Source organism: Tachypleus tridentatus, chromosome 4 (assembly GCF_004210375.1).
Source record: "Tachypleus tridentatus isolate NWPU-2018 chromosome 4, ASM421037v1, whole genome shotgun sequence".
NCBI classification, from domain to species: domain Eukaryota; kingdom Metazoa; phylum Arthropoda; class Merostomata; order Xiphosura; family Limulidae; genus Tachypleus; species Tachypleus tridentatus.
The window spans coordinates 90,515,844-90,542,001 of NC_134828.1; the positions used below are offsets into that span (position 1 = coordinate 90,515,844).

Genomic DNA, 26,158 nt, shown 5'->3' on the forward strand with positions numbered 1-26,158 from the left:
CCAGAAATAAATGTCGGAATTCTCACGATGATACTTAGAGCTGAATATTAAGTAACTTATCGTTTGTCGGTTGGCTTAATCCAATGTTTGTCTCTTACAAGGTGTCTTAATTGTCTGTTGTTTCGCAATACCCAAGGTAGCATGGACAGGGAGAACTTTCGTCCGATTTTCCTCTACGACTTCAAACTTGGACGAAAAGCTACCAAAACTACACGGAACATCAACCAGGCATTCGGCCATGGGTCTGTTACTGAACGTTCAGTTCAGCATTGGTTCCAAAGGTTTTGACATGGTGATGATAGTCTTCAAGACCACAAAGGTCGTGGAAGGAAGCCATCCTTAGATGAAAACACATTAAGGGAAGCAGTTGAGACAGACCTTTGAACAACAGTACGTGAACTTGCAGAAAAGCTAGGCACAAGCAAATCAAGCATTGACAACAACCTGAGTGAGATTGGAAAGACAACAAAGTTTGATAAGTAAGTTCCGTATGAGCTGACTGAAGATAAACAAAATCGGCGTTATGAGACCTGCTCTACGCTGCTATTGCGGAATTGAAATGATCCACTTCTTGAACATATAGTGACATGAGATGAAAAGTGGATCCTGTACGAGAATTGGAAACAATCTGCACAATGCGTCGGTCGCAAAACAGCCCCAAAACATTTCCCAAAGCCAAAGTTCCACCAAAGAAAGGTCATGATGACTGTATGGTGGAATGCGGCTGGCATCATTCTCTACAACGTTTTGAATACAGGAAAAACAATCACAGCGGACAAATACTATCAAGAATTGGCTGAAATGCACTGAAAGTTGCGCGAGAAACAACCAGCTCTTGTCAATCAAAGGAGCCCTATTATTCTTCATGACAATGCTAGTTAGTCCCCACGTGTAAAGGATGACGCTCCAGAAATTGAACGAAATGGGAATCGAGGTTCTGCGTCATCCACCTTATTTCTCAGATCTTTCTCTTATAGATTTTCATTTTTTCAAACACTTTAACAACTTTTTGAACAATAAACGCTTTCAAAACCAGGCATTTGCGGAAGAAGCCTTTAGGGAGCTCATTGACCATAGAAATTGTGATTTCAACAGAATGGGTATAAACACAGTATCGTTACACGTTGGCAAAAGTGTGTTGAAGCAAATGGTGCTTACTTTGATTAAAACATGTTTTACAACACTGGTTTACACTTTTCCAAACTTCGCAGTTCAAAAACGACATTTATTTCTGGACAACCTAATAAATTATAGACACAATTAAACTCAAAGGGTATTATTAATTTTCGCATAACAGTGAAATATGGTAAAAAGATGTGTTACCATGAGTTATTTGTTTCCTTTTCGTTAATACAGTGATCTAACAGTTTAAATAGATCGAGGACTTAAACCGATTAATTCATGTATTGATTACTCACTAAATGAATATCAGACTTTTCTTACTATATTTTATTTAACTATGCAATCTAGTCTAACTTATTTTTTTATGTACGACTCAAACTGTTTCCAAAAATCCAGATATTAAGGTCACGCCTGACATCTTATGTCAAACTTCTCTTCAGCTAAACAACAGAGTACATTTTCAGAAAGCCAAATTTAACAACATAAGCTATAACAATAACATACAATTACGGGTAACGAAAGACTAGATCATTTGATCCTTCAAGATTGTTCTTACAAATTGAAATTCACTTTTTATTTTCCACAGGAAATCCTACATTCTCTTAACTGTTATATGTTGCTAGTCTTCACACTGCTGACGACATCTTATTCAGTGAACAAAACTGTGTAAAATGGAACTTAATTTATCTTTTCCAAGTTTTAAACTACGTATTTTTTTTTCCTACAGTTTCCTAATATCACAAATATATATTAAATCTAGAAGCGGGAATACCAGTGATCTCATGGGTAAGCTTACGAACTTAAATATTGTTAGGTTTCCACAACTATTTCATTTAAGTTTGATGTAAAAGTTGTGATTTAGGTAGTTGTAAATCGCGAGTGTTAAATTTATTATTTTTAGGAGCGATAATGTATTGCAGGTTTGCTTGCTTTACTGTTTTCGATTAATTTGTTTCGAATTGGCGTCACGTTACACGAACCTTCCGAATTTTCATCCTTCATTTAAGTGAATATTGTTACATTATAACGTCTCATACCTTTCAGAAAGATTTAAGCCTCAGTTGGGAAATATATATTTAGAGATAACCAAGTTAAGTAAATAAGCTGTTAGAGTGAAAGTGAGATAAAATTATTAAGATATCTAGATTTAGAATGTGTTTGTAAGTTTAACCATAAAGAATTTGTAGTAGTGACTTTTAAAGTGTTATAACAGCAGTATGAATTGTAATAACAAAGTAGAAAATAATAATTATTTTTGTCAGCTTGTGTTGATTTCTCACGTAAAATAGAATTATTTAAAGCTTTGGATAGAACTTCGATAACTGTGGGATAACATAAATTAATTTATTAGTAATTGTATTGTAATAAGAGAGTATAGAAAAATAATTTATCTTGTCAAAGGACTTTCTATTGTAATCTAACTCACACGTGTGGACTTTGGTAAAAAGAGACAATTATTTCAACCTCTTTTACAGCTGTGATAACATATAGTGTAAATCATTTTTTTGTACGTATGTTGATTTGTTTTGAATATATTATTTTAAAACATATAGATTTGGTGCTGTCCATTTATTGTTAAAATTTATTGCTAACATATCACATACACCTGCTATTAAGATTTGCGGCCCCATAAAAACCTGACAGATATCATTAGCTCTTACTTCTCTTTTCTCTATAGAAAATAAGTTACAAGATATTCAGGTATCTATGTAATATAAACCTTTCATTCTAGTTTGCTTCTTCTGAAACACTTCCCATAAGTCAATATCTTTTATAGGGCAAAGTTGGATACGATATTTTTAGACACCACCAGAGATATTTTATTTTATAAGCTGGAAGCCCCTTTTAGTCAAATGAAGCAAATAACTTTCTTAACATCGAGCATACAATGCTAGGTAAGATGTTAACCGCTTCCTTAAATATTTCAAGCATGTAACTGTTTGAAATGGCTGGATGTGGGCATAGGCAGTACAGTAGCTGCGCCTATTGCTGAGCCTGGATGGAATAACATTCTATCAGTTGAACATGAACATGGAGCAGCTGTGTCACAAACAATCATAGTTGAGTTGTGCTCATATTTTGATTTAGTAAAGGAGAAAATACTTACCGAGCTGCATTTAAGTTTCACAATATATTGGGGCCTATGATAACCTAGCCATTCTATGCACTGTATGTGATAGTTATATGGGAAGGTGTATCTCGAATGAAAATAACAGACCATTAGGATTTCATTGTCGATAAAGTTGTCGAAACATTGCCGAGTGAAACAGTATGAAATCGCATGTGTATTACAGAAATCTAAAGCTTAATGGAAGCAATTTCTGTGGGAACCAGTTTGACGTAGTTGCTGTGGACAGGCCACAAAAGAGGAAAGCCACAATGGATCAACCTTTGGTTAATGATAATTCTACTGTTCTTTGAAAGATTGTTTAGGCAGATTTTTCATGATGAAATTTTGTAGAATGGACGGCAACTGTCTGCTGTAGAGACACAAGTGTAGAGGGCGACATTTGGAAGTCTTCAGGTCTCTACTGTTATCTGCATTGAGAAAACATCAAGCACGAACCTGAGCTTTTCTGCTGCAAACATCTCATATTGTTTTGGAACAGCCTCACTAGATGTCAGTGAGTAGCATTTTTCACAATTGTTATGTTAATATAGCAACAGGTACATCCATCAGGTGTTAGTATGAATAGGAGAGGAAGAGTGTGTTATGGATGTGGAACACCAGGAGACTAAAAGCAAAATTTTTTATATGATATTCTCGGACAATATAAGAGGAATGTGCAATTTTATTCGACTCAACAGCAGACAGACTACAAACTGTGTTTGCTGTGGGTCTCTCTAGCTTTGTTAAGCTGTTGGAACTCAGGTCATGTTTGGTTACAAGCCCAATAGTCAGTTTGTGTCCAGAAGTGTATCTTGTACAGAGCAAGGTAAGGCTTTAGAACGTACTTGTAAAAATAAAAAGAAGTGAATTTGGGTTCCTGATTAATAAAGTAGCTGCGATAACCCTAGATGACATTTCTGTGCATCAGATATACAGGGTAAAGCAACCACATTGGTAACTTGACACAGACTTCATTCTTGCAATTAAAATCTGGTTAGCAGTAACTGGATAGGCGTGTGCCTGATTCCAGTATGGTTCTGTTATTCAAAAAACAAAAGCATCTGCCTCCAGCTTTAGTTCTGACAGCAGTATCATCAGCTAACTTTGTTTGTGCAACAGGTGAGCTGTAGTTCTGTGGGGAAAAATAATTTAGTGCTGACGATTTGGGGGGACCCAAAAATATTGAAGTGCATGATTAAATGTTGAGAAGGAATAACAAGTCTGATAAAAGATTTAGCTCACGAGATTTAAACTGGATGTAAAATAGTAACATTCGAGTTTTCACTATATTATATGTCTTACACAACTTGATAAATTACTGGCTGTTGGAAATAACCAATTAGTCTTTGTGAATTTCTCTAGGTTTTCTGAATTTTGTTAGTCATATACAATAAAAAAGATAAGCTTCAGTCCACTTGGTGAAGTAACTCACAAAGATTAACACAATATGTTACCAGATTTAGCTTCGAAGAGAGGATCAACTATTTTCTGCCATGATGGACCAGCAAATAACTCTTCGCAAGAGTTTAGGCTATCATATCCAGTTTTAATTCTAGGCAGTATACACTGTAAAATGTTTACATCATTGTTTACATTTGAGACACTAGTGTACCCAGAAAAAAACACACTGTTTTGCGCTAGAACATATATGGGTAACATTTGGATGTTTTTCTTCTCAAGTTTTTAAATTATGTAAAGACTAATTTATTCTGTGCCCAAAAGTTCTCATTACAGCTAGCTGTATCTGAGATGAGTAATCATATCAGCATTCTCTAAAACTGTGAGGGTCATAATTCACCTTGATACTCAAAAAGTTTACTCCCAAGTTAACTCCAGAAGTTCAGTTGTTTTTCCAAAAACTCCTAAAATGTCATTCGTGGGTCCATCCTCCAGCGGGATCAACATATACTATCGTGTTCTTATTTCTGCCATAACTTTCATCTTAACATTATGTTCAGCATCTAGAAATAAAATCGAAAAACAAGCTGTAACTGTTTGGTGAGAACATTCACTGGTGTTTCTATATTGCAGGAACAATTAATGATGTACAAAAATCATACTCTCCCAGCATCTATTCTAGATGGCAAAATTGGTTGCATACAAATATAGGGTTAAACAAAAACAAGGCTTGGCATGGCCAGATGGTTAAGGCATTTGACTTGTAATCTGAGGGTCGCGGGTTCGAATTCATGTCACACCAAACATGACTCCCTTTTGAGACTTAGCCTCCAGATATTCGAAACTTGACAATAAGAACAGGTTCGAAAGTACTTTCAGTACTCTAGGTTGTTTTCTAAAATTCCTCGCCATGTCATTTGGTCCGAGTTAATGTACTTGTTATTTCTGAATTGCTGATGTGGCGTACTGAAAGGTCTGCAATGAAAGATATCAACATCTTATTGCTTAGTTGCACTTTCAAGGTGCTGTTAAAAAGATGAATATGGTTCGTCAGTGGATGAGAAATTGAAACCAGAATGTATTAAACTCACTAAATGAAAGTACAAGTCTCGATGGGCCTTGTAAAGATTGCGGTAATCCAAGACTCCCTCAAACCCGTGTTTCCAAGATTTAACATCATATTACAAGTTATCCATTGCCATCTTCTGCAAGATTTCGAGCATCATTTTTCCATGACTACATCTCAAATACATTTTATGTGGCTTTGCATTTTTATTATTAGTTGTGATTTGGCAAAAGCTCTCGTGTCAGCATGCTTGAGACAAGGCTTTTCATTCCTGATCATTACTTATGTCTGCTATAGATTAATTAAAAGAGTATTTGGATGATGCAGGATTATGTAGGACATGTAATCGCATATATTAATCTTATGTTGGTTACCATGAATAGAGGTAATCTAACACAAGAAAAAATTAACAGATTTTGTTTTTGTTTGTTTGTTTTGAATTTCGCGCAAAGCTACACAAAGGCCATCTGTGCTAGCCGTCCCTAATTTAGTAGTGTAAGAATAGAGGGAAATCAACTAGTCATCACCACCCACCGCCAACTCTTGGGGTGCTCTTTTACCAACAAATAGTTGGATTGACTGTCAGATTATAACGCCACCACGGACTCATTTCAATATACTCGGATAATTGTCTTTTTGTAGGAACAAAAGTTATAAGTATGACTACTAGATTCATGGATCTAAAATGAACAAAGAACCTTCTTCCTCACAATTACCTCTGAAAATGACCAAATCCTCACTGATATAGTTATATACTCAGTGATCCAGGAAGTACTTTGATTGTTTGTAGTTAAGCACAAAGCAACACAATGGACTATTCTCTTCTGCCTGCCAGTGGTATTGAATCCCGGTTCTTAGTTATTTGAGTCCGCAAATGTACTACTATGCAATTATGGAAGTGATCTAGGTTATTATACAAAATGTTTTTTTATTGGATATGCATCATCCGTATCTGTAATATGACAAGTGCCGTTGCCCAATCAAAAAAACATTTGCATATTTAACCAAGACCTTTCTGAGTTTTTCATTGTTTTCAATCTAAATTCTTAGATTTGGGGTGAAAGAATCAACCGCAGCTGTGTAATTATTTATATTTGCTTTCAATTCATTGTACTTAGATGTTACACCTTTCCAACTGAAAGCTAAATATCAAAATGTTCACAGTTACCCGGAATGGACTCTGTCATGACTTGGAAAGATAGCTATTTGGAGGAGCTGTCTGCTTTTTTTTTTAACAGAAATAGTTTCAAGAAACAGGTCTATCACTGCATTAAATGCCAATTTTTTGCGCTCTACTGAGTCAGTAGTTAACCGTACAATACTATTTGTGGATACAATAACATTATGAATCCAATGTAGTCATGCGCTGCACTATATTCATGCGCGATTTGGCTGGGTTTGGGTAATTTTTGGGCAATTTCCACATGGAAATAAAATTAAGTTAATTTCTTACACAGACAAAAATACCATAAAATTTTCACAACAGACCAATCACCAAACTTTAAGTGCCTGAAACAAAACCAGAGTCAACTATCTTCATCTGCTGAGTAACCATCTTATCAACCATCGTTTTACAGAAAGGAATAATGCTTTCATTGAAAGTGCCTCAGACACAGTAATGGCAAATACTATTCTGGTGTTTCCTGTATTAATCAGGAACTCGTTCTTACTTCATTGTTTCTTTATCAACTTATATTAATACAACCCAACCTTTTTTGTGATGAGCTGATCATCAAACCTTTCATCCTAATCTGACAACTATGCACCCAGGAAACCTCAAATTAGACTACTCCATTACATTTGCGAAATTAGAGTGGTTATAATTAAATATTTCCTTAGCACGTCTTACATCTTATGAGCAAGCAGTTGCAACTGAGCATTTTGCCTGTCTTCTTGTGGAATAATCACTACTCCAAGAAAGTATAATTATCAGTTGCCACAGGAATAATGCTCTCTACATCTGTAAGATGTCAAGGTTTTAATTGACCTAAGTTGATTTTAGCAGTATTTTCCTCAGATAAAGAAGCTCAAGGAACCTCTTCATCACCTGCCATCACTCACTGTCTCTCTTGTCATGGAGGCAACACAACTTAATAACTCTACCTGAGATACCTCTAGTTTCTTAGAACCAACAGGCCATAAGTTACTGATCCTCAGTTTTCTCTACCTTCTGTGCAATGAGGTCAGAACTTTGGGATAAAACCTTATCAGTAGCTATGGAGGACTCTGGCTTAAGTTTTTTCATGTGTCTGAATTGGCGGTGAAAGACTCGCATCCAGAAAAGAGTTTTCCTAGGCATTGCTATTTCCTCATACCTAAGTCTATTATTATTGTGCAACTTCTATTATTCATGAACTATTCAATTGTAAGACTAATGTTTACTTATAGAATGTTTGAACGTACGTTGCAAAAAATTTAGAGAATGATAGAAAAGTACACTTCTCCTTAGCTATAGGAAACTTTGCAAAAAGAAATGCTTTAGTCAAAATAATAAACTGTATCTTTACTACCTTATTAACTGGTATTTTCAAATGGGTTACAAATTTCATCAATAATAATATACACAATAACAGTATGTATGGCCAAAAATGGCATGCAGAGCTAAGGTATGTTTCTGACTTGACTCAGTTGAAAAATCGAGACTGAAAAGTTACCTTTGTATGTCTGTATTAGACAGATAAGTACAGAACTTACTCAACAATATAAAATGACTACCGAATGTATCTATGCACCAATCTTTAATTCCGTCGTTTTTGCCATCACTAAAATCAAGATCATCAAATTTACGTGCTTTATCTTTTATCCACATGTATGATGTCAAATGACTTCTCTTAACTTCAGCATTATATTTCAGTAAAGTTTCTATGTAGGTCTTGCACGCGTAAAAAATTGTGAGATGAAGGAATGAGTTTAACATTAAGGTGTCCATCTATTTTAGAAAACAGAGAATGAAATAACAGTTTACAAGTGAAGAGGTATTTTCGTCCTTTTACATTGCTACCATCACCTTGACAATTTTTGCCTTTACGTGAAGATACAATCGGACTGTATCTAAACATTCACCTCCTGATAGCAATATAGAAAGTTCGATAACACCTCTGTTGGTCACTGGAGGTAGAGGGTATTATTCAGTTCAATTACCTTTGTCCATCACATTTGTGTGGGAAGGAGGGAATATAACTCTAACTCAGAGCTTGTACACTGACAGGAGTTTTCATGTGGTCGAAGAGGAATGATTACTTGTCAGAAACGTCTGATGTTCTTCATATCTTACCTATAGAACATGGGACCTTTATCTTTCTTGTCAGGAACGTCTGATGCTCTTCATATCTTACCTATAGAACATGGGACCTTTATCTTTCTTGTCAGGAACGTCTGATGCTCTTCATATCTTACCTATAGAACATGGGACCTTTATCTTTCTTGGTTTTATTATGTAGAACACCCCTAGCCATTTTATGAGCTCCTTGTATGGGTCGTTGTTTTCCAGGATAGACAAATGGTTTTCCTTGTATGACATCAGATGATAATTTATAGCCGAGTTAACTGCCTGTTGTCATAAGGCTAATGCTTCTTTTATAAGAAATTGTATATTAGAGTGAAATAGGTTGCTTGAAACGTCTTCAAATCCATTTTCTATTGCTATTGACTACTAGTATAATAAGGTAAACCGTTTCTCACTTGACAATCGTAACATGCGTCAGAGACGCCTGGTTCTTAGGTGTATGGAATTGTCATGGTTACGAAGATGGATCTTTACGATTGCCCTTTCTTCTTCAAATGAGACAGCTCGACCAATGTTGTCCTTTATACCGATGTCCATTGTATGAAAAGTTTGTTTAGACACCGGTCTGTAAATGTTTCAGCGATCGTGTTTCCATCATGACCTGTAGCTTGAACAACTCGTATCTGTAGTACACAAGTATCACCGATAACACTAGGTTCCACAATATCCGAGTAAACGTAGAACAAATAAAATCTACTATGCATATCAACAGTATATGGTGGCCTAGTGGGCTCCTTTATCGTGTTATTATTATTATATCTAAGTGTAACTGACAGTACAGAATTTAGTGTTATAGAGATTCCATCTTTTAGAATTCAACCTCACGTTTCAAGTGAATGAATCGTAAGTAAATATATTTTCATTGTCGGGTTTAGGAAATGTATCTTTAATCTGGTTTAAAATTAGTTAAATATACAGGTTCTTTGTAATGACTTGGTCGAATATAATTTATTATGGTTGCAAAGTAAGAGTCTGAAAAGCACGGTATTCATCCTGTACCAACAGACACGTTATACTGCATGTGCTATGTTATGTGGGTACTGTGATTCGACCAAGGCCACTTCCCACGAACCTTCAAGGTTAATAAATCTCGGAAGATGAGTAATACAGTTTGTTAGAGTATTATTAGCAAAATAATTCATAGAACTGTTACTAGGTGACGTCACATACAACAGATCCGTGTTGAATAACGAGAAATGAAGAGTTGAACATAGCATTTTATGAGGACATGCAATTCAGGTCTGTTTGAGGAATCCAACTATTAAATTTATCAGGATATTCATGTTTCTACCATTTAATCGTTCACATAATGTTTCTTCAACAGCATAGACTTGATCGGGAGCTTTTATAACTCTTTGTAATTCAGATTAATAAAATATTCTATTTAATTTTTCTCTTAGAAAGTCTTGTAGTTTATGAATCGTTAGATTTTTCTCAGTTCTCTGGTAAATCGTAAATATTCCATCCGTCCATCCAGACTTACAACCTTTCTTAAATTGGTTCTTTACTTTACTAATACGTATTTGGTCGTTTATATTGAAATAAAATTTTACTTTGGTGAGTAGTTTGACAGTGTTGTCCATCCCTCAGATTGATCACAGTGATTAACATCTACTGGTTTTATTTTAATGGTACGATGGTACGATTGATTATAGGCACTGACCAAATATTTCAATACAGTGACATAGTGATATATTTATTTTTATATACAACATTTGAGATTCACTATAAAACCATACATTTGTTTTCAGTAATAGGATAAATTGCTTTATGTTGAAACTTTGCTTACAAACTATGATTTATTACTTCCTGTTAGACCTGGTACTAAAACATGTAAAAGAATCTAGTAATTCAGTTATCCATCTCAAAATATAATGTTGAAGTATTATAATGTGACTCACCTTATATATATCACGTTTTAATGCAATGAGAAAGACCCTCAAGGCCCTGCACATGCCCTTTATTTTCGGCCCCTAGACCATGGCGAGGAGTTAGTTCCATGAGTTGCCAAAAATTAATGTCCATATGGAAGGATGTATCATATGGTGTAAACTTGACGATAATTCTTTTCTTCTTTGTTGTAAATGGTCCGTGTCTTTAAGTTTCTGCAGATCTTCTTCGTCATTAGTGACTGTTATAGGAAATTCATAAGGACAAACATTTTAATTGATGAAAACTTTAATTTTTTACTGTTGATATAGTTAAGGGTAAACCCTCTGATCTTGTAACTTGGCTTTCTGACTTTACATAAATGACCACAGGTTTTTGGGCAACCACGACAAACAATGTTATATAGTGTTTCTCCAGCTCCTCTGTAAACTCTCCATGATCAGCTCTTAGAGATGGATCGTTAGATTCATCTGTAATACAGACAGTATTGGGTATGTGAAACAGATGAACCTAAAATTTCTAATGTATCATATATTTTAAATGATCACGTGTTGTTGTGAAAGATGCCAGAAAGATGTTGGTTTGATCTTTCAGGAACAGATATTCATGTTCATGTTTCCAATCGGAATTCATGTAGGTCAGTCGTGTTTTGTTCTTAAACATAACACCAACGACCTCAGAAAGAGTTAAGAGAAGGTTTTGCAATCGATCTGCCTGGACTCAATTCTATGTTTTCATGGAACGGTGTCACTCCTTCCTTTTTAGCATGCTGTTTAACACATTTCTGGTTTGCATCTGATGTAACGCAATATTAGAGACAGTCTGGACTTTCGTGTTTTATCTTTAGAAATGCATCTATATAAGTTTTAAACATTTCTATGGATCTTTAAGGGAAATGTAAATTTCTTATATCTGTGTTATTTTATAGTTACACGAGACTTCTTTTATCATCTTTCCTGTCACTCATGTGCCAATAAAAGCTCTCTCGTCATCTGAGTGCTTACACAGTGGTGATATTCTTAAATCGACACACATTTTACACAGAGGGAACGTCATTTTCCCATTACTTTTCGGAAGTAATAACGGGTGATAAAGTTTTCTTGGACCTAAAACTTTACATTTAATGAATCAAAAATAGCTATTTGAGGTCGAAACAACTTGTCCAACAGGATATTTAAAATATGTATTAGTCCGTAGAACCTACATAATGAATTTGTTCTTCTTGTTTTACGTTGTATAAAAGTCTTACAACATTAACTCTTTCTCCATAGAAGGAGTCTCGTACATCCAGGTGGAGACCTACTCTGTGGTCCCTAACGAAATTCATTAAATCAATGTCATTAGTTTTCATTTTCTTGGATTCATTGCTACCATAGACCTTTGAGTTGTTTTTGTACTTTAGTAGTACGGGTTCTTATAAATAAAATTGGTTTAAATAAAACCACATTTTTTTTTGGTATCAGAGTCGTAGCATTTACCACAAGTGTGATAATAGCATCCGTAAAAACTCACAGATGGTGTTCTTTTCAATATAGAAAGCGTTTACCCTATTCAGGAGTTGTTTCTAATCTCCATTAAGTACATGTTGGATTTTTGTTTGTTTGTTTGTTTGTTTGTTTCAAAAAGCTACACGAGGACAATCTGCGCTAGCCTTCCCTAATTTAGCAGTGTAAGACTAGAGGGAAGACAGCTAGTCATCACCACCCACCGCCAACTCTTCAGCTACTCTTTTAACAACGAATAGTGAGATTGATAGTCACATTACAATGCCGAGACGACTGAAAGGACGAGCATGTTTGGTGTGACGGGGAGTTGAACCTGCGACCCTCAGATTACGAGTCGAGTACCAGGCCATTTCTGTTAGTAAACACATACTAAACACTATAACAATAGAACAACAGGGAAACAAATTAACACTGTTAAAAACTTTATGGTCTTATAGTTGTGTTCATTTATTTAAACTTCTTGTGCGATATATGTATCCTAACAAACATAATTCCAACGTTTTCTCACAAAGGAAAAAGAGAGAGACTTTTTTGATTTACAATACCAGAAGGTTATTTTACCCATTCTATATAATGTTCCATGTAAGGCATCTTTGGTAAATATAATCAACTTCCAGTCTTTTATTTTTCTTCGCAAATAGTTGGCGATACTGATGCACACAGAACGTTGTCTTTTCTCCTTTATCAAACTTTACAAAATATTGAATAAAATGCGAAAAAAACAGAAGGAAAGTTAGTTATTTCATCTTAAGGATACATTCTATTAGAGTAACTGAGTTGTCCTGGTCCTGGTGATGATTTCAAACCTTTCTTATTTAGTTAAGAAAAGTGACCACATAAGGTATAAAAATAACTAATTAAGCCAACCATACTATGAAGCCCTAAAGTACAGATTAAAACAACGGATTCTGTTTAAGAGAATGTCTGTTATGCTCTATTAAACAAGTAGCTTTTACTTTGGAAACCTAAAGTACGGATTAAAACAACGGATTCTGTTTAAGACAATGTCTGTTATGCTCTATTAAACAAGTAGCTTTTACTATGGAAACCTAAAGTACGGATTAAAACAACGGATTCTGTTTAAGAGAATGTCTGTTATGCTCTATTAAACAAGTAGCTTTTACTTTGGAAACCTAAAATACGGATTAAAACAACGGATTCTGTTTAAGAGAATGTCTGTTATGCTCTATTAAACAAGTAGCTTTTACTATGGAAACCTAAAGTACGGATTAAAACAACGGATTCTGTTTAAGAGAATGTCTGTTATGCTCTATTAAACAAGTAGCTTTTACTATGGAAACCTAAAGTACGGATTAAAACAACGGATTCTGTTTAAGAGAATGCCTGTTATGCTCTATTAAACAAGTAGCTTTTACTCTGGAAACCTAAAGTACGGATTAAAACAACGGATTCTGTTTAAGAGAATGCCTGTTATGCTTTATTAAACAAGTAGCTTTTACTCTGGAAACCTAAAGTACGGATTAAAACAACGGATTCTGTTTAAGAGAATGTCTGTTATGCTCTATTAAACAAGTAGTTTTTACTCTGGAAACCTTTACCTGCGCAACAGAAGAACCAAACTAACTCGATAGAGGCTCTCCAATTTGTTTTTCTCAGTTGTTTTATTTTATAGGTAAATTATACATTAGAATAACAGAGTACTAACTACATTTCATTTTATAATGGAATTTCTTAGATCACAGTATATCTATATAACGGATCGTAACACATAACTTATAGTCAAAGTTTCATAACACATTTATTACACTTATGACACTAGACAGAAAGTGTTATTTCCCAATTGATTATGTCTAAAGTAAATGGAAAAGACCTATTTTTTCTCTTCAAACTTTGCTTTTGTGACCTGGGAGCGTATAACGAAAACATGATGGGAGACTATATTTGGGGGCTGATACGTGAAAGTGATTTACATTACAGTCGCAAATCTCGAAAAACTATTCACTTCTAAACATTTTTGTTCATTTTTGTATAACTTTAGTATAAATACATGTAAATCTTGATACATATGTTGTTTTATTCAGACCTTATGTAAATGAAAATGTGCAAATTTGCCCGTTTTTACATAGAAAATAGGTTAATTTTTAAATTTCGTTATCCAGGTCACAAAAGCAAAGTTTGAAGGGAATAATGGCTATTTTCTGTACTTTTGCAACATAAGCAAGTAATAAATAACACATACTATCCAGGAACAAAATTTGTGTTACATAATGTTATATAACCAATTTGTAAGGTGTTGGAAGAGATTATGATAAAGGATTTTTGTTATAAATTAGATACTGTTGAAAATTATATGAGTTAAGAATAAAGAACCTTCTTTATACAATCAAACTGTAGATTCTTGAAGTGTTTAATTATAAAGAATGTTTTCTGTATAGTCAATGCCCTAGGCTGTTTTACACGGTATTGATAAAATCTGTACACCGATAACTTTAAACGTAATAAAAAATAAAATATTTTTGTTATACACTGGTACTCTAGGATACTTTGCTTGAGTACAAAGAACCTATATATATATTTTTTATCAATATCAAAGATAATTACAACATTTAGAAACCAAATAATTCTTTGCTATACCATAAAGTTTGAAACACCATGAAAGAGTTTCCAGATGGTGTTTCCTAAGAACATACCAGTATAAAACTCAAATCTGTTTTAATAGATTACTTGTTGTTGGAAGCACCGTACAATAAATATCTCAATAAGGTTGCCATTTGCATTAATTCTATGTAAGTCCAGATAAAGAAACAACTGAGACATTTGTATGAACATTTTATTTGATGTAAGAAGTTTTTGTTGCGCTGCTTGACCAAGAGTCGAGGCAACAGAGCTGACATGAGCTTATTTGTTATTAAATACAAAAAGATACAAAATTTGTTGACTTTGTTGTGTTCATAACAGGTATCGAACTCGGAGTTTACCGTTATAAACTTTCAGACTTACTTCTGAGTCACTGGTATAACAGATATGAACAGAGTGAGACGTTGGTCCCATATAGTAATTAAAATAAAATAGAAACGACAAGTAATTAGTAAACCCATATTCATTATCAGACTGTCAAAATAATTTTCAAAACGTTTTGTCTCAATGTTGTATTTCACGTATAATAATCCAGTTGGGTGAGGAATGATGAATATAACAGTGAGTGAGATAGTTTTGTTTTGTATTAACATGAACAGACAGAAAGAAGTTAGAAATGATGATGTGTTCCCATAACATTTAACAACTCAGTTTTCCCCCATCTCCCAATAATTCAGAGAAGTTTTTCAAAATCCACTTAAAAAATACTCGTTCCAAATGTTTTTTTAGCCATATCATTGAGTAATAATTTAAATATAAATTATTCGAAGCTCAAAAAATGGTTAGAAAATGTTCAATATTATTAAATACGAGCTGGTAGCTGCTTTATTCTGATGTTCGATATATTTCGTTTATCCACACAACAGATAAACCTCAATATCTGAAAGCTTGATATTAATTAATATTTATCTTGCCTGACAAAAAGAAAGTTTTGATCTCACTTTATCCTTAGACTTTAAAGGACGGTGAGGTATTTAGATGCACAACTCAGTTTTACATGAAAGAATCAAAAGTGTGTTTTAAAAAGTCAACACCAGGAGATAACTCTAACAATTTCTGTGTGGTGCTGCCAATGGAAGTCCTTTCTTCAATGTTGATTACACTCATTCTGATAATTACGATTACACATTGTTGCTAAATGGCGCAACTTACATTGTAACAAGCAGAGAGCGTCTTTCTTAAATCACACAACGGTCTGTCTACAAACCAACGCGAACTTTCAAAATTATATTACGACAAGACCAAGGACACGAAAGTTCATTAGTTCAGAGGATCCCCTCTTCTAACCAAAGCTCCAACTCTATGGATTACCAGGTTATTCCTGACTGAGTTGTGATATGGAGTTCGAGGCCTGTTGCTGTCCTAAAATATTAGCTTTGAGAGTTTTCCTGTATGCATCGAAAACACGGAATGTCCTTGCTTGGAAAAGTTATGTCTGTTTCTTCAGTATTTTAGGAACACGTAAAAGGTGGCGATACGGCTCCTATGCAGAAATCCGCCACTGGATTACCATCTACAACGCTTCATAAACTGTGAATAATTTTCTATATAAGAATATTTAAGTATTGTTTATTTCGAGTAATAAAAACTTATTGTGAGGAGGCCAATTTGGAGATCGCATACCAGAAGTAGTAAACATTTTTATTGACTTATTTATTAAACATCCTAGAAATGTATCAAATAAATTACAGAAAAGCACACCAATTAAAGTATAGATATACTGACCAAGTTTAACAAATTAATCTAACGTACTCGCAGTCTGCTACGAGGTTCAAAACTAATCACCCTTTCATGATACATGTAAGGCTCATTGTACTTATCAAGTTCTTCTGTTATCCCTAACTACTACTTCTATAACTATCCCAGAAAGGTAAAGGACATGGCGCCCTTGGGATCTTAAGAGAAGACAGGAAGTCGGGAACACAAAACCCTATAACAGATTCGGGTCCATCGACCTTGAAAACTAACCCCTCTAAGATTTCATTATGACCTTCTGGGTGCACATTATCCCACCTATGAGTAGGAAATCTTAACAGAATGGACAAGGAAACTCTTGTCTTCGAGTCCTTTTACCAAGTTTGGTCCTGCTACCTTTAAAACTGTGGGAATAGTTTGTGGACAAAGAAATAAAAACAACGACAACTCACAAACACACATACACGTAATGTGACTTAACATAGGGTTTCAGCTAAACATGGCTTCGTACATATATATACAAATAAGAATATATAATTAGACACATGACAGATTAGTATGATAAAAGTTTTAAAATCTATTTTGATCAAGATTTTAAATCGCTAGTAACAGGTAATATCAGCAAAACAAAGCTATCTCCACTATTAGAAGAATCTAGAATGAGTGATATCCATTTTTCCATGTAAAATTTCAATCCTAACATTTTAATGACGGAAGTTCTTTGAAATATGGCGGATATTAATAACAATTCTCATTATAATACTTGTTTAAAACGTAAATACAAAGTTTTTCTCCTCTGAAATAGTTTTAGAATATACATACACTCCATTGACAGGTTCGTATAAAAGAAATGATTTAAAGAATTTGATTGCGAATACTACAAGATCGATAAATTTAGCTAATAATTTTAAACTTTTAAATTGAGCTTTGTATTAAAGCGTCGAGCAAAGTAAATATTCACTTTCATTCGTGAAGGTCAGTCGTGGCCTAAAAATAAGTTTGATCTCTTTCTGTGGAACAACAAGTCCTGAGATTGACTTCAAATCTGGCGCATTGGCTTCTCCAGTACAAATGTCAAACCTTTGAACAAGGGTTCCTAGACCCAGAAGAAGAGTGGACTTAACTAGACTGTCACCCAGGCATGTTCTTTTACCTGTTCCAAATGGAAAGAAGTAATCGGGTTTCATAACTCTGTCTTCTTTAGTGAGAAACCTGTTTGAGAAAAAAATCATTTTGATTAAAACCATAATTACCTTAAGGTTAATATTGATTAAAAAAATAAAGACGTTTGTTTTGAATTTCGTGCAAAGCTGCACGTGGGCTATCTGCGCTAGCCGTCCTTAATCTAGCAGGACTAAAGGGAAGGCAGCTAGTCATCGCCATCCCCCGCCAACTCTTGGGCTACTCTTTTACCAACGAATAGTTGGATTGACTGTAACGTTATAACGGCTGAAAGGGGGAGCATGTTTTGTGTGACGGGGATTCAAACCCGCGACCCTCAGGTTACGAGTCGAGTGCTTTAACTACCTGGCCATGCTGGGCCCATAAAGATGTTAAGAACATTAATTTGATATTTTAGTTGTAATATATAAAAACATATCTTGGGATTACGCTATTTTACAGTTAAATAAACTTAAACAAAACAATGTCTTTACAGCTTAATTTTGTTGGAACCAGTTTAAAAAAAAGGACTTACTACTTTTCTAGAAGTTGCAAAAAACAACAAAACAGAAACTCTAACCTTTCCGGTTTAAATCTTCGAGGTTCTTCCCAGTATCGGGCATCCATGTTTAGGTCGAATGTATTGAACATCACCATAGTGTTTCCAGGTATATGAAAACCTAATATGGAAAGAGCATTTAATCTAACCAGTTAAAACTAAAGAGAGAAAAATAAACTATATGTTATAATCGCTTTTTTTTGTTATAAATTCCTTAGAACCTGTTTATCCTAGGTATCTTATTTCGTAAAATAGTTGGTTTCATTTCAAACTGAGAACAAATTTCCTATCGACATTTAGCTCAGAAGAAAGTTATTCATTAGCCCTCTAGTCTCCAACTGATGGAATCAAGATCCTTTATCATAGTAATAGTAGAATACGGTTAAGTGTGTCAGAGATTCCCTACTGAAACTTGACCTACTAACCTTGAATGTTGGTGTCCTTGGTGGCTACGTGAGGAATTATTGGTGAAGAGACAACCCTTAAGATTTCTAGTGTCGCTGCCTCCGTGTATGGCAGTGCCGACTTGTCCTTCAGACACGGATTTCTCCGGTCTTCTGTGGCTCTCGATACTTCCGTTCGAATTCTCTCCTTCACTTCCGGGTATCCCGCTACCAAGTAAAGACCCCACAGCCATAGATTCCCCAAGACAGAGTGTCCACCGCAGAGATCGTCCACCGTGACCTCTGCGTCTTCTCGGGACAAACTATTCACGGTTCCTTTATTTGATTTAATATGTTGTAGGAAAATGTCAACCAAATCGCGCAGGTTTCCATCGTCCATTGTTTTCTCATGTTCGTTAAATATAGTTTCTGTTACTTTGGTAACCTCATCTGCATTGTTTCTAAGATTGTTCAGCCGTTTTCCATTAAAAACCTTGAGCCACGGCATAAAATCAATAGCAAAACCCTGAAAAAGTTCCCTGAAGACGACGTCGTATATTCTGACTGTCCTCTGGAAAATTGGATCCTCTGGGTGAAATCGCTTACTGCATAAATACTGATAGAAAATGTTCGCAGTACACGTAAGAAGGAACGGTCTAGGTTCGATTAATTGATTCTCAACGGTCAACAAAGTTGCAGTTAATTCTTGTAATTCTCGAGTAATGAAGATATTCATACGTTCGATGCCTAAAGACACACACTTTGGATGCATGTAAGGGAAAGCGATTTCTCGGCGAATTTTCTGTTTCGAAGACCAGTCACATAAAGCAATGGCTGTATCAACAAAAGTAACTAATCAGTCCGTTGTAGGAAATATGTTATTTCTTCACAAAATATCAATAATTCTGTTTATTAACTGCTAACAAACCTCACTGTATCAAGTTTACGTAGCTTTGGTGAGGAATGTCGTGCATTATTAGTAAAAACATAATATTTCTCATATTAGAAACTAAACAGGTTTTCCTTGAAACATGTGTGTTTATAGAACACGTCCTTGGAGCTAAAGATAAACAAAACTTTGATTTCAATAGATGAAATTTGCGGAAGTGGCCTTAGAGAAAGTGCTTATATTAGTCTTAAGACTATTAACATTTTGAAACTTAAGAGTAAAGTGGTTAAATATGTTCATAAGTTAATTTTTATTATATTATTAGTGTGACTCGTTATTCTATATTTATGGATGAAGAAAAATTTCTTTCTGTTGAAGCTGACGGGAAGCGTTTGTTTGTTTTTGTCTTTGAATTTCGCACAAAGCTACTCAAGGGCTATCCGCGCTAGCCGTCCCTAATTTAGCAGTGTAAAACTAGAGGGAAGGTAGCTAGTCATTACCACCCACCGCCAATTCTTGGGCTACTCTTTTACCAACGAAAAGTGGGATTGACCGTAACGTTATAACGCTCCAACGGCTGAAAGAGCGAGCATGTTTGGTGCGACGGGGATTTGAGCCCGTGACCTTCAGATTACGAGTCGAGAGCCCTAACCACCTGGCCATGCTGGGCCCGACAGGAAGGGAAAGGGGTTAATAGTTTCCTTGTAAATTTAGAGTTGGCCAGGTGGCTAAGGTACTCGACTCCTATTCCGAGCATCGCGGGTTCGAATCCTTGCAAATTGGCCACAATAATTCCGATTGTAGCTGAAATAGAAGTTCACGGGTTTATTAAAAAAGTTACCCGCACATGTACTCGAACCGAAATTCTGTTTATTAAATTTAAGTAACAAAAAAGATCGTTAACCTTTTTTTCCTTAATTCATAACTTTAGGATTCAATCGTAGAAAAATGTGTATGAAAAGATCTTTAGCTGTTCTTTAGCTTGAAAAGCACACTATGCTTGTAATATATTTGTGTAAAGTTATACGTTCACAGAACAGGGGTTGCAAAATCATACGGAATAATATATTCGTAACAATAGCCCATCTCCATTGTTATACTTACATTCTATATGTACTCAAAGGTTTAAAGTTACATTATTATGAACTTCAATGTATCAATAATTTATTCAATATTTGTTTAGGTTTTCGACTAAGATTCATTACATGGTATAAAGCTACAGATAAACATCGAACTCAGTTACGTTTGTGAAAACTCGGGTATAGATAAAATAATTCCCTATTAAAACATCTGATTTAACTCAGTCATACGTTTACTGTCAGACAGTGCTTTACCGCGTACAAAGGATGCGTGCGTAGAAACTTACATAAGTTCCTGTTGCCACGGAAGATGGCGTTGAAACGTAAGAAATCAGGTCGATTTGCGAAGTCTTCACTTTTACTAATGAGGACTTGCTTCATGGCTGAGAGAGAGCTGACCACAACGCATTTCCGGGAGCCGAGATTTAGGCTGAAAACATCACCGTACTGTTTTCGTAGATTAGAGAACCCATGCCAGGGGTTGTTGTAGCGGCCGATGATATGAGAGCAACCGAGGAAAGGTAACCCGCGTGGTCCAGGAAGAACTTGGATATTAGAGCTTAAATGTATTTTCTTTTTATTACTTAATACCAAGGCAACGATAGCTAAAACAAGTAAACCAACAGATAAGACGACTGTTACTGGTGTTAATATTGGCAGAATCATTTCACTTACTAGTTGTTAACTAACGGCTTTCGTAATAGCAAAATTTAAAATAGATACCTTAGATATGGCTACTAGAAACCTAGTTAGCTTAAACACCTAAATGAAATGTTTTCTTTGCTTTCTGTGCCAAATGAGTGGACAAGGTATATTTATATGATTTGTGACGTGACTGGAGAAGTCTTATTTGCCTACTACGACATTCTCGCTTCTTTCTAGCCCCGCCCCTCTGATAGCTCCTCCTATTCTTCAGGAACAGTCTTACGTAACCCTAGAATGTCCAGGTGTTTAGCAAGTATACTAATAAATTATAAACAGAGAATCTGTGCTGGAAATATTAGTAATCCGAAAAGTTACGAAGTAACAAAAATACCCCAGAGGTTTGTATGCTTTCTCAAGGAAATTAATATCCATATGTTACCATTACGGTCTGCATGAACAAATTTAATGATTGGTTTGGTTTGAATTTCGCACGAAATTACACGAGGGCTATTTACGTTAGCTATAATTAACTTAGCAGTGAAAACTACAGGGATGACAGCTAGTCATCGCCACCCACCGCCAGTTCTTGAGCTACACGTTTTACCAAAATAGTGGGATTGACTGTAACATTATGACTTTCCTACGGCTGAGAGGGCAAGCATCTTTAGTGGAACGAGGCTCGAACCCGCGACCCTCAGTTTGATTTTCAAACATTCTAGCCAACTGGTCATGCCGGACCAGTACTTGAATGAAAATTATTTCCAGCAAGATAAAAGACTTGTAAAGATCTACAACAGTATTCACTTATTATCTGTGCAGTTTGTTGAAAAGTACGTATTTGCAAGTATCACAGTTCCCGTTACTACAAAGATGACGTAAAATGTTGAAAATCAGAACGATTTGCGAAGCCTTCGCTCTTATTAACAAGGACTTGAATCATGACCGAGAAAGAATTAACCACAACACATTTCCAAGTGCCTAGAGATAAGCCACATCACCATTTCCCAAGATTATAGAACCCATTCGAAGGATTATTGTAGCAGCTGATAATGTCAGTAAGAGACATCCAAAACAGACAACTCGCGTGGCCCAGGAAGTGTTGTTCTCTTTACGATTGCAGTATAAAACACGTTTAGTTGTAATGGTCAAGAAAATGTTCACCATTGCCAGCCGAGTACTAGTTTATCGCTATAGCAAGGATTACTGGTCCATCTTCATCTACCATAGTGAACTTATCTAAATTAGTTTTATAGATATTTAAATGTTAGAAACAAATTGTCGTAGATAACATTTAGATAAACATTTAGTACAAAGTTTGGACAACTTGCTGTAGCTTAAAATGATATATGTAATAATTTTTGTGAAGAGTTATCCTTGAACAACGTTAGATAGGACTAGTCAACAAAGAAAGCCTTTTAACAATAATTTTACTTACTTGTCAATATGATAACGTACAGGATGGCTAGAGAAGAAAACTTTTAACAATAATTTGATTTTTACTGGATGTCTATTGAACGAAAATTTGGAAGAACAGATTTTCTATAAAGAATATGGGAAAGTTTACTGGATGACCACGGAAGTTGCGCATCACTAACTTTACTAAACAGTCAATTTGAGATCTGTCTGTAGAGAAAGGAACCGAGGTTCCCGCTGGTACAGCGGTAAGTCTACGGATTTAAAACGTTAACATCAGAGGTCCGATTCCCTTCTATGGACTCATTAGATAGCCCGATGTGGCTTTGCTATAAGCAAACACACGCACAAACAAGGTAACGAAAATTTATAGAAGATAGTTTTACCTAGTTTTTAGTTTCATGCCTTATTGGAAATCTATGGGAGTGAATCATAAAACAACAATTTTACTAGCTTGTTCATTTAACATTCAACCAGTTTACTGAAGAAAGAAACTTTCTAATAAACATGTTAATAGGTAGTGGATTTGATGTCGCACTGGATCACCAAGGAAGGAAACTTTGCAAAATGTTATTATTAGCTTATGCATTTGAAATTCTAGAGAAGAGTACTTGCAACAACAGTTTTACTATATTTTCAGTTTGAAACCCTGTTGGATGACAAAGAAAGAAGGCGTACAACAATGTTTTTACTGACTAGTCTATTTGATATTTCAATGGAAGAGGAAAAAAGGATTGTTTGTTCTAAATATTGTGCAAAGCTACACGAGGGCTATCAGCGCTAGCCGTCCCTAATTTAGCAGTGTAAGACTGGAGGGAAGGCAGCTAGTCATCATCAGGCACCGCCTTATTCGCCTTATAACGCCCCAACGGCTGATAAGGTCAGCAAGTTTGGTGTGACGGGGATTCGAAGCTGCGACCCTCAAATTACGAGTCGAGCGCCTTAACCACCTGGCCATGCCGGGCTTCAGAAGAAGGAAAAGCTGCAACATGATTTCAGTAGCTTGATAATTTCACGTTCCACTAAGTGAGAAAACAAGGAACGTAATTTAAGATATTTTCCATCTGACATTCCACAAAACAACCAAAAATCAACAACCAAAGAAGGAACTTTTGCAACAGAGTTTTATCAATCTGAAAATTTGACAGTCACTGGATGACCAGAGAAGGAAATTTGTGAAAATAAATTTTTAATCTGTCAATTTGACATCTAAATAATAATGACAGGAAGTTCTGGAAAAACAAATATTCTTAACTGTCATATTTCATGTCCATTGAATACCCAAGGAAGAATGTTTTGGAACGATAGCTTCGCTAGGTTTCTTATTTAATATAACTGAATGATCAGTGAAGAATGCAAAAATATTCGCAGACCTGCGATGGTTTCATTTTTTAAAATATTTACATGTTCTACAGTAATTCCTGTACGCTGTTCGTTTGTTCTTTGAATTTTGCGCAAAGCTACACGAAGGTTATCTGCGCTAGCCGCCCTTGATTTAGTAGTGTAAGACTAGAGGGAAGGCAGCTAGTCATCACCACCCACCGCAAACTCTTGGGCTATTCTTCTACCAACGAATAGCGGAAGTGACCGTAACATTATAACGCCCTCACGGCTGAAAGGGCGAGCATGTTTGGTGGCGGGGATTCGAAACTGCGACCCTAAGATTACGAGTCCAACGCATCAACCCACCTGGCCATACCAGATTCCTGTACGCTGAATCCGAAAATGATATTCGTTTCTTTTCATAACATACGGATTTTTCATAAAACTTCGTATCTGCTTTTAGATAAGTGAATCATTTTCGTTGAAACTGGGTCACGTTTTGTTACACTTGAAATGTTTACAACTACTGGCTAAAGATTTCTCTAGATCCATAGTGACATAAGAGTCTTTTCGATCTTTCTTGAACCCACGAAGCAAGCCACTAGTATATAAACAGCTAAAAGACCACGTGATGTTCTATTTCTAGATAGCATTTGTTTATGCGCGCACTTTGAGATTTTTTTTTCAATATTATTTATTCGTCACTATGACAATACTAGATTGTGTAAGCGACTCCAGTATATTCTTTTATATTTTGTGGTAAATGTGTTGTAAAGAAACAAAGGCAAAACATTACATATTTCTATATATGTAAAAGTGGCTCGTTTGGGTTGAGAATTTTTTTTTTCGTAGAGGAGTGAACAACGTTTTGACTTTCTTCGGTCATCGTCAAGTCCACAAAGAGAGAGGTAACTGACCGGAAGCTGACCACATGTTTGAAAGGGGTTGTGTAACTGAGTGTCGGAATGTAGAGGGTGGGCTTAGATGTTTGAATATATAATTTTATATTATTTATTTTATTATTATTATTTATTATATTATTTTTTAATATAGATATAAAGGTGTTCCTTTGTATTGGTTTATTTTGGGGTTACGTTGTTGTATAAGTAAGGCTTCTTTAATTTTGCGTTTGTTTATGTTTGTTTCTTTATTTAGTATTTGAGTGTTTTCTCTGGTTATGTTATGTTTATTTGACTTTCAGTGTTCGAAAACGTGTGAAGGTGACTTTTTTATGTTCTTTAAATCTGGTTTCCATTTTTCTACTTGTTCTCCAATATAGAAGTCGTGGCAGTTATCACATTGTATTTTATAAATAATGTTGGTGTGATGTTTGTCAGGGTAGTTTTTACATAGTATAGACCTTAGTTTTGTGCCTGGTTTTGAATAAATTTGGTATTAACTGGAATACCATATTTTGTTACTAGGTTTTGCCAAATGTTGGTTATTTTTCTGCTGATGTCGGGAATATATGGTATGCAGCAGTATATGGTTTCGTGATTTATTGATTCGTGAGTTTTGTTTGTTTGTTTGTTTTGGAATTTCGCACAAAGCTACTCGAGGGCTATCTGTGCTAGCCGTCCCTAATTTAGCAGTGTAAGACTAGAGGGAAGGCAGCTAGTCATTACCACTCACCGCCAACTCTTGGGCTACTCTTTTACCAACGAATAGTGGGATTGACCGTATCATTATAACACCCCCACGGCTGGGAGGGCGAGCATGTTTGGCGTGACTCGGGCGCGAACCCGCGACCCTCAGATTACGAAGTGCACGCCTTAACGCGCTAGGCCATGATGATTCGTGAGATATATTTACTTTTGTTGGTTGATTTTGCTTTCTGTCTAGGTGTGTGCGTATAATGTTTTTTACGGTTTGTGGAGGAAACTTATTGATGTTGATGAAGTATTGTTTTATTTTGTTTAATTCATCGTTAATTTTATCTGGTGAGCATAGTTTTATGGCTGTGTTTATTTGGTTTCTTAGTATGTTGAGTTTTTGTTTTGTTTCATGTTCTGAGTCCCAAGGAATGTATAGTCCAG

General features: G+C 35.4%; 1 protein-coding gene across 1 annotated transcript; it reads right to left on the reverse strand.

Annotated features, from left to right (window-relative positions):
* Nucleotides 1-15,167: 15,167 nt before the first annotated feature.
* On the reverse strand, nucleotides 15,168-21,512 carry LOC143249673 (cytochrome P450 307a1-like). Its single transcript, XM_076499958.1, has 4 exons — nucleotides 21,029-21,512; nucleotides 18,816-19,607; nucleotides 18,412-18,511; nucleotides 15,168-17,882 (listed from the first exon to the last, which is right to left on the reverse strand). Exons 1-4 carry the CDS (start codon nucleotides 21,405-21,407, stop codon nucleotides 17,603-17,605), a joined length of 1,551 nt encoding a protein of 516 aa, XP_076356073.1. The 5' UTR covers nucleotides 21,408-21,512; the 3' UTR covers nucleotides 15,168-17,602.
* Between the last annotated feature and the right edge of the window lie 4,646 nt (nucleotides 21,513-26,158).